The sequence below is a fragment of the Lactuca serriola genome, chromosome 1, assembly GCF_051521515.1.
Source record: "Lactuca serriola cultivar US96UC23 chromosome 1, Lser_US96UC23_V15, whole genome shotgun sequence".
NCBI classification, from domain to species: Eukaryota; Viridiplantae; Streptophyta; class Magnoliopsida; order Asterales; family Asteraceae; genus Lactuca; species Lactuca serriola.
The window spans coordinates 99,134,482-99,150,130 of record NC_136408.1 but is presented as its reverse complement, the minus strand read 5'-3'; the positions used below and the strand labels follow the sequence as shown (position 1 = coordinate 99,150,130).

Genomic DNA, 15,649 nt, shown 5'->3' with positions numbered 1-15,649 from the left:
ATTAATTTTTTATAATTAACAAAGTGTATATTTAGAATAATATAAAAAAAAATCAATAAGCTTTTGAAATACTAGTATGAGTAGTTTAAAAAAAAAAAAACCCTAACCTATAAGCTACATTTTTATCGGTGGAATATGAAGATCTAAATAAGTTCAAAAAGTAAATTATTTTATAAGCTAGATGTGATGCGTTAAATATAGTCTTAACATCGACTAAATAAGGTTGTGTAGTGTAACCTTCGCTAAAGAGATTGATCGTCACATACGACATTGCCCCAGAATGAGATTAGTCGTCATATACGAGATTAGACTTAGTCCGTTGTTGTTTGATCTTTTACTCAAACAAGTGCTACAACCGTCGAGCTGAGGAGAGCGCTTATACTTTACTTTTGTCCCTTTTTGATTCCCGGTCCAATATGAGTTCTCAAAGATCTTCGTTCGAAAAGACCATCTAAGCATCATTGGCTTGGTTAGCCTTTACCTGACCAACTACCTAATACTACGTAGGCTCATCAAACAACGCTTTTTAGCTTTCTTCAGGATTTGGCCTGAACTGTTCAGCAGATTCCCAAATATGATTTTTAACATATTTCTTGTCATAATGTCTACAAAATATGTTCCCACACACATCCTTGTTTACAATGCATATTTACAACATTAAATACCAATGATAAACAAAAGATCCACCCATCTAACTTCAAGAACCTAGATCTAGGAAGTTAAACTCATAAAGGTTGAATATTTGACACTTACAAAAATCCAGAGTGTGCACAAGATGATGATAATGAAGCTTCTTTGCTGGACCAACACTCTCAAACATCTTTTTCTCCTTCTTCTAGCCACCAAAACACCAAAATGGATCCAAAACCACCAAAAGGGATTAGGGTTAAGGTTTTTTGAGTTGGGGGAGGTAGAGGATGAGAAATAAACCCTAAAACCGAGTTAAGGGGGCTTAAATATGTAGGAAACCCTAAAAGTTCGTGAGCTTGGGTTACAACAGCTCTCACGTCGTGAGCACTCTATGTCTCACGTCGTGAGACCAGTCCCACATAACAATTCAACTTAACCCCTCTCACGTCGTGAGCCTCTTATTCCTCACGTCGTGAGGCTTCTTTTTCTCCGAAAACCCGACCTTTTGACCCTTGAAACCCTAATTTGATTCGTCCAGGAAAACGGGTGTTACATAAGGATAGAATTCATGGTCTCAAAGTTGACACTTAATCGTTTTTGGACAATATTTACACATTTTCAACTCATTCCATCTATTTTTTTTAACTTAATAAACATCCAAATTTTGGGATGTTAACATAAACATTGAAAATTAACGGAGACAAGTTGTGTATATAAAAAATTAAACAAAACTAGGGGTGACACACACCGTTTGTTGCTACATAGAAACTTGCGTGTGTATAATTAACAATACAATTTGTAAAAACAAACATATATATACTTAATAAAAACTAATTTTGTAAAAAAAATTATGAAAAAATAAAGTTTTAAACTAAAAAATAGAATTGTAAAAAGAATAAAAAGAATATTTGGATGAATTCATAAAAAAAAGTTAAAAAAAATGTAAATAAAGTGTGCAATTTTTTTAAAGAAGGTTTTAAGAAAGACAAAATAACAGTGATTGGTCATTGTGACAATTAAATTTAACACACGGAATAAAACGTTGGAAACCTTTATATGTTTGGTCTAGTGGTTTCATTTTCTTGCTCGGTAGGCACAATGACCACTTAAACATATATTCAAAGGTCAAATCTCAACTTAGTCAAAAAAATTAGCGGTCGACGGTCAAAGTCAACAGACGAGTCACCACGTTGTGGCCAACACCATGGTCGCGCCGTGGTGGCTAAATGACAGAATACTCATGTTTCAACTTGCCACCACATCGTGGCCTACATAACGTCGCGTCGTGATAATGTCTGACCAGCTTAACCCATTAAGCTTTTAACCTTTATTTCCCAGAGCTTCAAAGCTCAGTTCTGATCGATTTAGGTCATGCATGGATAAAGTTGGAAGTTTCCAATTTTATCCATTCCCTAACATCTCAAACCCTAACACTTAAAAGAACCAACATGAGCTAAAAGGTTCATGCATGGCTGTTTTTTTAACAAGTAACCAACTTAATGAGACATTAAGGCCTAAAGGCTACCTCAAACACCATCTAAGGCCCTAGAGTTACTTCAACTCCAAAGGGTCCTCATATAAAGGCCATAAATGAACTCTTAAGCATGAAATATAACTTAATAAGAAGAAAGGTATGAGTTTTATACCTTTTGGAGTTTAAAAATGAAGAAAGATTAGCCTTCAACTTCAACAACAAGCTTGGAGCACCTGCCCTTTCTTCCAAGAACCTTTAAGATCTTGAACTTGTCAAGAACGCACATAAATACATCAAGAACACACACACACACAAAGGGTTTTACAATTTGGGGGAATAGAGGCTGATAGAGAGGGCAACCCTAATCATAAGGTTGCTTAAATAGGGCCCAAGGCCCGATAACTAGGATTTTGAACTCAACCGACACTGCGTTGTGACCAATTACTCTGCCACGTTGTGGCCATTTACAAGACGCATTGCATTAAATGATATGGCCGCGACGTTGTGACCCTCCACCACAACGTCGTAGTCAGTCTGCAAAACGGATTACAACTGCCCTCGGAACCTTGTACCCAGGGGTGCTGCCTTCAGACCCCATATTCCTGAGTTCATATTTATCACTCCAAGTATGCATCACACACCTTCTCACCTTCTGTCTCGGTAAATAAATAGAGCTCGTCCTATTACGATATTAATCATAATTATGCTAAAATACGTCAATATCACTTAAATCACCAACATGGATTTGCCATATATCAATGTCTATGATCCTTCTTAAATCGTTGATGGAGTTAGCATGGGTTTAACAAGAAACCCTAGACTTTTTTTTTTCCAAATCCAACCTTCCATAGTGGCATGGCAGTTTCTTTTAAAATATTCATGGTTATCAGTGATGGGGACGGATCTTGAAGAAGAACAAACCGACATCGCTACGCGCTAGGCGGCTTCCCGTTGTTCGTTGAAATCAGAAATGGGTGTCCCAAGCTGCTCCCTTTTGTTCGTTGCCGATTCAAATAATGAGGTGAAATTGTATTGTATACACAACCATTAAAAATCGATTCACTCTCTTTCTTTACCCAACCCAATTTCACAAACTACACCTATTTTCACTTTTTACTTCCCTTCTCTCCAAGAAACCTCAAGAGTCTTCGCGATTTGGAGCCTTGTTGAAGATACAGTGCTGTGAAGAAACGGGATGGAGAATCGGGAGGATCTGAATTCCATTCTAGAGTTTTTACCGGTGGTTCTCCGGTCATCAGCACTCTTCTGGCCTTCTCAAGTCGTTGAAGCACTCAAAGCACTCTCTAAAGGCCCCCAGCACAGCAAGGTTGACTCCGGCGAGGTCCTCTTCCTTGCCATTTCTGACCTCCGTAACTCCCTCAACCTCTCCGCTGATCCCCTCGCCTTTTCAACCGCTGATGGTTTCTCCCTCTTCTTCGATGATGTAAGTAGCAATAAGCATCAAAATCAAACCTAATATTGTTCCCACATACAAATTGGGTATCAATCCGTTTGTATCATTCACCCCCTTCTCATTTCTCTCAGTTTTATCAACTAATCACATGAAATTTAAGATCGCACATTTCATGAACAGCTGATATCGCGTTCCGAAGCAAACAAATGGTTTGAAGGGACACTCCCAGCTTTGGCAGATTCTCTATTGCGGCTTCCATCGATGCTAGAAGCTCACTATACAGGTGCAGATTCCATTACCTGTGTTGGTGCTAGGGCTGGACTCAAAACCAGTCTTCGCCTCTTGAAGTCGCAAGAGCCTGGCATAGTTTTAATCAGCCAGGAACTCATCGGCGCTCTTCTTGCATGCTCTTTCTTTTGTCTGTTTCCAAACACTAGCAGAGGTGCCAATCATCTTCAATTGATCAACTTTGATCATTTATTTGCGTATGTGTATTTCGATACTCATTTCACTTCTTGTTGAATGTTGATGCTCTCAATAATTTCTTTCACACACCTGATTCGAATCCCATCTTTCCTCAGGAGCCTATACGACAACTACAACGAAAAACAAGAAAACAAAATCAAATGCATCATTCATTACTTTGAAAGAATCCATTCCAGTATGCCACGTGGCAATGTCTCATTTGAGAGAAAAGTGCTTGCAAACAACCACAATCTTAACTCCATCCCTTACCCAAAGGTTGAATCTTGGAGTAAATCTGTGGTCTCTCTATGCCTGTTTGAGGTAAACTCCAATAAAATGATTTCAAATGAAACTATCTCTATTACAAGGACATAACAGTAATTTTGTCATTATAGGTTTGTAATTCAGGCTTAATAGAAGATACTTCAAAAGAAGCTCTAGAAGTGGATTTTGCAAATAAGTACCTTGGTGGAGGTGCTCTAACTAGAGGGTGTGTTCAGGTTTGCTTTGTTTTTTCTTCATACAATTAACATTTTCTTTATATAATTTAATCACCTTATTATATTCTTGTGATTATAGGAAGAAATTCGTTTCATGATAAGTCCAGAATTAATAGCTGGCATGCTTTTCTTGCCTTCAATGGCAGATAATGAGGCTATAGAAGTTATTGGTGTTGAAAGATTCTCTAAATATACAGGGTAAGTAACTAAGTATATTTCATTAGTGAAAAAATGCAATAATATTATCATATTATGTTTATTAACTTTTTTTTTGATATAGATATGCTTCTTCTTTTCGATTTTCTGGTGATTTCATGGATAAGAAAGATATTGATATGATGAAAAGACATAAAACCAGAATAATTGCAATTGATGCTTTAGTCAACCCTGGAGAAAGACAATATAGACATGAATTTCTTTTGAGGTATTTTATATTTGCATACTTTATTATTGTGGTAAAAGATTAATGTGATTTGTGTTAATTACAGGGAGATTAACAAGGCGTTTTGTGGGTTTTGTGACTCTAGTAAGTCTGAAAAGTATGAGAAGCTTTTTAAAGATGATGAAAATTCAGATGTAAAATTTGAAGAAGATGAAATAGGAATTGTTACTGGAAATTGGGGATGTGGAGCATTTGGAGGAGACCCTGAAATTAAAGCTATTTTACAATGGCTTGCAGCTTCACAGGTGATGATAATAATATGATGCAAGAAATAGCAATGTACTTTTTTTTTTTAGTTTTTTATTATTATAGCATCCTACTTTTATTTCTTTAAAATCTACTTAATAGCAATCTACTTTTTTTGTTCAAATACAAAGCAATTTTCATTGCTATAGATATAAGGGTTGATATAATAAAAGAGTAAAAGATCTTATATATTGTGTTTTTTTCATAAAAGACTTGATATTTTGTGTTTTTTCTGGATTAAACCTCAAATTTATTTTTTGCCTGAAAAAGACCTTGTATTTTTTCGTTTTTTCCGATCTGGCTCTTTTAGTTATTTTTTTCCAAACAAAAATTGTAAAATGTGAGGGGTTTTTTGAGAAAAACTAAAAAGTTGAAGGTTTATTTGGAAGCATTTAGAAGGTTGAGGGTTTTTTGGGGAAAAATTTACAAAGTTGAGGGTTTTTTTTCGGAAAAATGAAAAAAATACAAGGTCTTTTTCAGGCAAAAAATAAAGTTGAAGTGTAATCTGGAAAAAACACAATAAATAGCTGAGGTTTTTTTGGGAAAAAAAATTAAAAGATTGAGGGGTTTTTTGGAAAAAATGCAAGGTCTTTTTCAGGAAAAAAAAAATTAAAGTTGAGGCTTAAATCTAAATCCATAAAAAAACCTAATATATAAGATCTTTCATGATATTAAATTATTAACCCTAAATATAAATGGGGTAATATTTTCAAAGTATAATTGTCTTAATAAGAAAAAAAGTTTTATGTATAATGCACAAATAAATGAAAGTACATTGCTATTTATTGTCTGTTTGCAATTCATGTGTTTGAGTACTTATTTTTATTTATTTATTTATTTATATTCAGGCATTAAGGCCTTTCATGGTATATTACACATTTAGCATGGAGGCATTAGAAACACTAGAAAAGGTAATTCCATTCCGTTTGTATATATGATATGATGTGTGTACAAAAAGTAGATTATATTTTATTGATTCCAAACAGGTAACAAAGTGGATCATGTTACATAAATGGAATGTTGGAGATCTATGGAATATGGTAATGGAATACTCATTCCAGAGATCAAAGAGGGAAACAGGAATTGGATTCTTCAATTGGCTTTTACCATTATTATCTTCTCATGACCCCATGATGTTGGATTCCCCCCCCCCCCCCCCCCAAAGATTTGGAATGTAAATAATAATAACAACAAATGACTAAACTGCCCTTTGTTTAGTTCTTGTTCACTAATATCTTTAGATGCCTGTAAAAATTTTTGATTTATCCTTTTTTTTATTTATTCGATGAATTTTTTTTTGAAGGGTATTTGAATATTTAGGACAACATTTTTTCATTAACAAGTGACTAAGTTTTGATTTTTGCTTCAAGTTTCGATTTTTGCTGTTGAATGTTGATTTTGTTGTTGAATTTATTCATACATGAACACATAAATACGTATCAGTTCATACCTTTGCTGATTTTGCTGATAAATTCATATTTTTGCTGATTTTGCTATTTTTGAAGTTCAATTTTTGTGGAATGTTTTCTGATTGATGTTAAGATCTTCTATGTCCATAAACAAACGATATCTGAATGATGTTAAGATACATATTTTTTTTCTTTTGAATGCTGATTTTGCCCATAATTCATCAATTTTATTGGTTGTTTGAATCAAAGATCTTCTAATTCATCAATTTTATGGATTGTTTGAATCAAATAATCCATAAAATTGATAAAATTGATGTACAATAAAAAATCATGGTTTCTTACTCAGTTATGATTTCTTTACCTAGACAGACATTTCTTAGTCAGCAACTATCAAATGGGTCCTAATACGTAGTTTGTAGACCGGTAAAAAGTTCAAGGTTGTGCTATATGCTCACTATTCATGAGCCCAAATTTAGTTACCATCATTTGGGAGATTTTGATTTATGAAATTGAAATGGGATTAGAAATAGAAATATATGCATTCTTATTGTTTAGTTTTGATAAATTATTTTTTTTGGAACATGATATTCTTTGCTAACCAATGTTTATCCTTTGATTATTTTGAGTATACATATAATTATTACGAGTCTCATGTATCATTTTGATCTCAAAAACACTTTACATCCCAGACTATTTCGGATTTACAATAAAATCATAATCATACTTTAAAGCAACACGGATATACTAAAAGTAAAACTACTTCTAGTCCAACTCATTGTGCTCCTATCTCATATCATATAACGGCTACTACCTAAACATGTAATACATGAAAAATCTACAACATTAGACCACAAGTCTGATGAGTTATATCATACTCTGTTTTCATGCAATAATATTCTACATCTATCATTCTTTCTTTTCATACTCTACCATTCTTCTCATCACTTCTCATACTTTTATTCTATCTCATCTCATGTCTTACCATCTATTCTTGGCTTATCTTATGCTTTATCTTCATCTCTTCTCGAGATCATCTTATGCTCTATCTTAGCCTCTTCCCGACTCATCTATTTCTTTCTTCTCATCTAATGCCTTCTCTAACTCTAACTTTACCTTTTCTCATGTTATTGTTATGTCTTCATCTCATCTCATATTCTTCTTTTTACTCTATCTATACCTCTCTGCACACCCCTTCTCTCTCTCACACACACTCTCTCTCCCTCTCTCTTTCTCTCTCTCTTTCTTTCTCTCTCTCTCTCTCTCCCTCATACTTTCTTCTCTTTCATGGGCATGCTTTCTTCTCTTTCTTTGTTCCATCTCATCTTTCCTCTTGTTTCTTATTGTCACTTTGCCTTTCTACTTCCCTTTAGACCTAAACAGTCTAATCATATATGATAACTTCACTTATCATATAGAGGCACAACATAAATCTAACTTATCGGATTACCACTATGTAGACTTAGTCCTTTCACTTTGATCCCTCGTAGATCCTTTGGCAACTTCTCTTTTCTTAAATCCTTAGTGGATTACAATGATCCCTTACAGATTCGTTACACTTAACCCCTCACGGATTATATCAAGGTTCTCTAAAGAAACCTCTTACCTTGTTCCACTCATGGACCCATTTTCAACCTTCTCTAACCATATATATAATCCCATTCCCGCAAGAATCATATATCTACTTTCACGATGGAATCATCATCTCATTCCCGAAGGAATCATCTTTCCACTCTTCTCAAAATCTTACATGCGAATGTTATAATTTGCCCATAGTATTACACATCACATGTATTTTAATACTATATCTCATCATCTCATCAAGAGACTTTCTACTACCAGTTAAGTACTTAACTCATTAAGTACTTAATCTAAATCTTCATATACTAACACTTAGGTATTTAACACAATATCATTGACATCTTGCCATAAAACACAAAGGACATAATAGTAAAATCCTACCAAGAAGGAATAACATGAAAAAATCAAAGACAATTGTAATTGGGTCATTGTACATAAAATCTAGTGATAATGATTAAGTGTGAGACTTAAAATAACAACAATAATTTTAGTCATAAATCCAATTACAAAGGAACCATTTCTATAATGTTATCAACTTCATGCAAATGAATTTAACGAAGCTTGATATTGACTGAAGTAATAGTAGCAATGACTAGAGAAAGCAAAGCTTCAAAAACTTGTTTGTCTTGAAATTGAAAGCATCATGCTATTTTGCCTTGAAAATGAAAGTAGCATGCTATTTTACCTTAGAGAATTGAAACTAAGGGCAATACCATCATTTTTTTAACCATGGATATCAAATATCATGATGGATGTCTTTTTAAGACTTTCTCAGGGTTGGTCAATGCTTTGCCAAGAATTCAATTATACATAAAAGCAAAGTTTGATTGGAAAAGTTGGGTAATATACCTCAAGCATATTGCATGGTAGGTCATGATCTACATTTGGATGACTAATTGTGGTCAAATGAGTATGTGAAGAATCCATTCGTAATCAAATCCATCTAAACATCATAATAAGTCAATAACTTGTACAAATATAATATAAGAGTTAATACGGTAAACGGAATCAAGTGAATACCATATAGGATATGTAAAAAGTGTCCATACCTATAATACCCATAACATATGCTCCTCAAGTTCATCCTATGAAAAACAACTAAAGATCATCAAAAAGGATTGAAATGTACTTTCAAAGAAGACCTCGAAAAGAGCATCCACTATCAATCAAAGTGACTTAATTAGTTATGACTTTAGAAGCAATGAACTGAGATTTAAGAAGGAAATAGTACATTGATTAGGAAACTGAATATTGAACATTTATAAAAAACAAACACAAAACATTTATAAGAACCAAACTTATATTATAAAGCAAGAGGTTTGAAACATAGATTGATAACAACAACTAAACATAATACTGAAAATAAGAAAAACATATTAAAACCAACTTATAGAAACATCAATCCTCCACATCCGACTTGTCAAGGAGTTTCATGGGTCGATTTCGATTGTAAATGCAAACCCTGACTTTCTTTTTTGCTTGTATGGTGGGGACATCCTCTTTCTCATCATCATCTGAGCAGAGGTCCACAACTTCATCCTACTTCCACTATGTTAGAGCTAAAACTCTTTTTCTTTTCCTTTCGAGTTGTTGATCTTCTTTAGCAATTGTAGAAACCTAAAACAAAACTAAAACATCATAAACTATTAACAATTGATGAAAAGACGATGAATTTCTACCCCTTCCGAAATAACCCTTTCCAAAATCGATTTAAAAGGACCGAAGTGAGGAGAATACTCAATTATCTCAGTGGAGTTACTTTCAAAATCAATGGATTTAGCTGATATTGTTTGAAGGTTGGCATTTTCATGAACGGATACAGTGTTCTTCATTATGTAAGTGATTATAAACTATAATCATATATAAAAAAACATAGCAAATTTCCAAAAGCAAACGATAGTTATATTGAACAATATAATAAAACCAACGATTTAACCAATTTTGAGTTGAGATAGCTACAATTAAGCAGTAAAAAATTATAAATTTTCAAAGACGGGAATCAAAATCCAAACATCTTTTCAATAAATTTTACCTTGGGTGCCATTTCTTCAAACAGAAAATCCTTATCAGCCAATTTCTGGTCCATGATGTATCAACCGTTAGACAAATTTCAAGCGATGGAATAACGCATATATTCAAAGAAGCAACCTCTTATATATGCACAATAGTTACTACACCTACCTGATGTTTAGGGCTTATTGAGGTGGACAGTTGAACTCGGAGGCGTGCTGAAGGTTATATGTGAAAGGGGACGAACGTGGTAGGGAGAAGTGGAGTTTGAAGATATATTGGGGAGGTTAAAGACGTAATGGACAGACGTGGAGAAGAAAACCCCAAATAACTATTAAAAAAACTGTAAATAGAGAGTTTATGTGGCTGTGATTAAAAGTTGAAGAAATCTAAAGGCTAAAAATAAAAGAGCGGTTATTGTGACATGATGTTAGCAATAATAATAATTTCGTTGTTTATATGTAAATATTGTCATGTTGATTTAAATACATGGATTTTTAGAAACTGAATTTGTCCATTTGGATGAACACATGAGCAAGGTAATAAGTTTATGTCTTCTTATTTGTTATAATAATTTTTGTGAGATAGGTTTTATCACTTTAGTAGTCTAAAATGCACAAAAATAATTTAACGAACCTTTTAAAACAATACCTGAAAGTTAGTAGGATAATAATAACATTAACCTTAGGTTAATAAGTTGTTTTTTAGTTATATCATGTATCTAACTAGTATTTGAGTCCGCACTTTGCTGCGGGTTCTTACGTTTTTTTTTGCGTATTATAAGTATGAATCGATTAAAGCAGTATAGCATATCACAACTTTTCACATTGTCATACGTAGAGGATAAATAGAAAAGGTACTTCATAAATGGTTAATAAAATTGTGTCGGTATATAGTTACTTTTCTCAAATGATTTTTTAAATAGTGTGTAAACGTGTGCGTTGCGTCGGAAAAATGGTGCATGATAATGGGTCCAAAAACACTAAAAGCTAAAAAAAATAGTTATTAGATGATTTATCTAACTTAATAAGAGTTTAAGGATTATTTTTGTAAGTTAAATAGTTTTTGAATAATTAATAAGAATACTGCGGTCATAATTATAATTTGGATTAATTTATTCTCCAACAAAACAAATAATGCTAGAAAATAAGGTGCATGATAGAAGCTTACGTTAGCAAAACCTTTACAACAGCTTATGAAGGGGATGAGGCACAAGATAGAGGTTCAACTTAGTAAAACCCATGAATCGGTAAGTATCTTCTCTTCTCTTGTATAATATGCATAGAAAACAATACTTTTAGCTACAGTAACTCTACACACAAAACTTAACTTACATTTTGTATATATTTATAATAAGCCCTTTTGTAGTAGTGTATGAAATAAGGCAATGTTGAACATATATCAAATATATTTTAATATGATAATTCTAGTACGTAAGCCTACAAGGGTATTTCATAAAATCTGAAAATTTTATTGTTTTTTACACCTGACGAGACTCACCAAGATAGAACCCAAAATAATACAATTTTGATATGTAATATTGATACTATTAGTATATTTTATTTCTTTTGTATTAGATTTTGAGGTGAATAATATAAACGTGTTTTCTCATGTTTTAATTTTATATTGGAATCTATTTACGATCTATATGTATTATCGGATGCGTGGTTGGTTTGGTGAATTCACTGTGTCAACAACATTAGAAAGATTTTGACACACATATACAATTTGCTTGAAAAAGTGAATATGTGACTTTTTCTATTAAAAGTTTATAATTAATAATATATATCGTGATGATTAGTTTATAATTAATTTTGTATAATTATACTAAATACAAAGTTGCAAAATAAAATAAAAAACATAGCATACAATTTTAAACATGTGCACGATTTACCTACGTAGAAGTCTGGATGTTCTATATTGTACTAGTAGTATTTTGTGCATAATGCTTTTATTGCGTACAATTATTGTCTGTGTGCATTTAACAATATAGCGAAAGAACACATTACACATTATTTTTTAAAACGACAAGCATGAACCATACAATATGTTTTCATGTTTTTTTTTTTTTTTTTTTTTTTTTTTTTTTTTTTTCTTTTTTTATTTTTAATTTGTGTGTTTGTTTAGTTAAAGTAAAACGAATATACATCAACAAACCCTCATTCATATATGTTTATGTCTCTACAGTATAATATGAGTGTGTACAAAATATCGGTATTAATGTATCCTTAAGGGAAAACGTCAAAAAAAGAAAAGTCAAACTAACGTCAAGCTTGGCCTGGTTAGGATCTGGTCGTATCCAGTCTGAGGCCAAGGTCGGGCCTTTGCCAACGCGGAGTCACTGGTATGGCGGTTAAGGGGCAGAACTGTGCCTTACCCTTTTCTCCTAGAAATAACACCCCGACAAACGTGAGACCAATCAGAGAGTTCCACTTGCCTATCCGATGACAACCACAGTCATCATAATATCGAAGATTCCCCTCTAGCCAATGAGGCAATGAGGCAAAAAGGCGTAACGGAAGATCCTTCAATATGGATCCGCCACTTCACGTCTTATGAGGGAAGGTTCAACAGAATCAGTTAGGAGGCACACGCCTCTCAATCAGGTATAAAATGACCCTTCTTCCTCATGAAGAAGGGGACAGATCTCTTTTTCCTCAGATTTACCTTTTCTTCTCTCAGAATCCATTCTAACTTGATCGTCGGAGCGTCGTCCTGGGAATCCCTCCCGGACGCCGACTAACGATCATCTTTCTCTTTTGTACTGTGATATCAGGAGAAGGAACCAACACGATTCTCACCTTCGATCTTAATTCAACCATCTCTGGCATATGACAACATTTTGCGCCACCCGTACATATCTCCAGGATGATACATCCACGAAGCACAACCAAAGAGCAAAAATATGGCAGGCGAAATTCCGACGACGTCAAGAGCACCAGAAATGAGCCCGGTACGTCCAATGCAACCGGTAGACGGAGGAAAGTTCCCACCCAGGAAGAACATGCTTCAAATCGCACATCAGTCTCACAGACACCATCCAACTCTGCAGCTGAAATGATGGCAACCTACATAGCCAGTCTATGGTGCCCAACAACTAACCCACCTCCACAAGCAACAATCGTAACCACAACTCCATAGATTGTCGCAACACAACAAATAGAGATACATGTTTCGCAACAACAATCGTTTCCACACAATTCGAGCACCGAAACCTGGATCCCCCACAATATTCAACCGCAGCAATATTCATCGATGGTCTACCCACACGCCACCATGGCAGACTTTCCCCACGTGCTGTTGTTCGTACAACAACCATCGATCTTCAACCCGTTCGCTCAACAAGCCCCAGGTTCAGTCCCAGAAGTGTTTTAGCTGCAATTCACAAGTGTGCAGACCTCGATCAACCAGGGATCCAACTCCTATGGACCTGGCATTCATTTCTCAGTAACACCTGAATTCAACCCCTTCATGGCGGCCACTCAACCATTCAATCCATCCACACAACAATATACATGAATAAACCCGTACATAGTTCACCTGGCAGGGCAATACACATTCCAGCAATTTGGATTGCATCCAAACTTACAATAATATCAACCGTACATCTCGTCGTCGGCCATGCACAACCAGATATATGCGATTCCTTATCGGACGCAGCAACATATGGCCTATGGCGGTATGTCGTACTCATACATGGACAACCCTATGTGAAGTTCAAGCTCCAATTTCAGCCATGAACTGCTCCAGTACGAGATTCCGCACACTGCAATGATACCGAACATGCCAAAGTACAACGGTACTACTGACCCGAATGACCACATCGACAACTACAAGTGGACAATGACATCTCTTAAGATGGATCGTCGCTTCACCTGTACCTATTTCCCCTGTACCCTAACAGGAAATGCAAGCAAGTGGTTCAAGTCTCTGAGGCCAGGCAGTATCTCAAATTTTGAGCAGCTGAAATACCTTTTCCTCAACAACTTCATGTAGTTGAGGAAAGGAAAAAGGGACTCCAACTCTGTGATGGCGTGTAAACACAAATAAGGAGAATCGATTTGTGACTATTACGATCGATTCACGCTAGCTACTTTGAATTTCCCAGGACATGAAGAATTCCTGGTGACGGGCGTCTTTGCCCGAGGTCTGCTTCCTGGACCCCTATCTAAGAAGATGCAATGGAAAGTCCTCAAATCCATGGATGAGCTTAAGTTCCATGTGGAAAAATATGTGAGACAAATTGAAGGGGAAGAGTGAAAGGAGGCCAATCTCAAAGTTGTAGCCAACGCATACATCAAACAGGAGGAGGTGGCATCCAGGCCAAGCTCATCACAACAGGAGAGGCAAGATGACAACCAGCATAAACACAATCGCTACTCTAGACACATGTCGAAGAGGTACATGTCGTTCAACAAAGATGACAACAAGAACGCTCATGCAGATGTCCATGCAATAAAAAAACTCCATCAAAGGAGAGCAAGGACAAGACCAAGTTCTACGAATATCACAAGAGTAAAACTCATGATACCATCGAGTGCACGGTATTGAAAAGGGAGATAGATGAGAAACAACTAGTTGGAAACATAGTTGACATAGCAAAAGAGCTTAGAGCAAAATTTGATGAGGACGAACACCAACCTAAAAATCAAAAGGATGGGGGAAAGGGCCATGAAAGGAGGCCAAAGATACTTACCATTACCAGGCCCCGCCCATGCAACAACCGCCAGAGCTAACACGCTAGCGCGACGACATATAATCAAAACATGCTTAACATAGCCTTTCCAATGAGCGATCCCAGACCAGGACATTGGCACCCGAATGACCCATTTCACATCATAGGATTCATCAGTCAAACCCATGTTAAGCACGTAGACATTGATAATGGAACAATCATGCTCCATCTACAACAGCAGGGCCCGCTAGTCGGGTTCACTGGTCATGGCATCTGGCCAACAGGAACAATCATGCTCCCGTTTACATTAGTCAGTCATGATGGGACAAAGCAAGTAAAAAGGGTACTCGAGTTCTTGGTTTTTGACTACGTAGCTGAACACAATATTCTACTGGGTCGGCCTGCACTCTTTCAGCTACAAGTGATTCCATCCACTCTCCATGGTATTATCAAATTTAGCACAAGTGATGGGTCAGCGACAGTCGTAGCAACCAGACCAGATAATGAATGCAGTACCCAACAAGAGACAAAGCAAGAAACCAAATCATGTCGGAGTGAAAGTTTCCAGAAGGTGGAGAATCCACATCGAAGATCAACAACGAAACAAATGTTGGTCCACGAGTCTAGGAAAAGGCAAAGAGACATGTTCAGACGGCTCACAACATCTCTTCCACGGAAAGAAGCAAACGATGACCCAAATATGTCCAGCCAGAGCACAGAGTGAAATTTGCAAAGCAAGGGAATGCCTACCCGTGGGCAAAGGCACCAGTCTCGCCCACAATCGATGGCCAAGCCATGCCCGGACA

The 15,649-nt window shown here is 35.6% G+C and overlaps 1 protein-coding gene across 1 annotated transcript; it reads left to right on the top strand.

The window, feature by feature from the left end:
* Positions 1-2,945: 2,945 nt before the first annotated feature.
* LOC145095955 (poly(ADP-ribose) glycohydrolase 1-like) lies at positions 2,946-6,473 on the top strand. Its single transcript, XM_079033758.1, has 9 exons — positions 2,946-3,548; positions 3,699-4,003; positions 4,100-4,304; positions 4,379-4,483; positions 4,563-4,681; positions 4,764-4,907; positions 4,972-5,170; positions 6,020-6,082; positions 6,158-6,473. Exons 1-9 carry the CDS (start codon positions 3,300-3,302, stop codon positions 6,347-6,349), a joined length of 1,581 nt encoding a protein of 526 aa, XP_078889884.1. The 5' UTR covers positions 2,946-3,299; the 3' UTR covers positions 6,350-6,473.
* Positions 6,474-15,649: the final 9,176 nt, after the last annotated feature.

Coding starts and splice junctions, on each gene's coding strand:
- LOC145095955 (XM_079033758.1), top strand. CDS start 3,300: ATGGAGAATCGGGAGGATCTGAATTCCATTCTAGAGTTTTTACCGGTG. Junction 3,549..3,698: donor TCTCCCTCTTCTTCGATGAT/GTAAGTAGCAAT, acceptor TTTCATGAACAG/CTGATATCGCGTTCCGAAGC. Junction 4,682..4,763: donor AGATTCTCTAAATATACAGG/GTAAGTAACTAA, acceptor TTTTTGATATAG/ATATGCTTCTTCTTTTCGAT.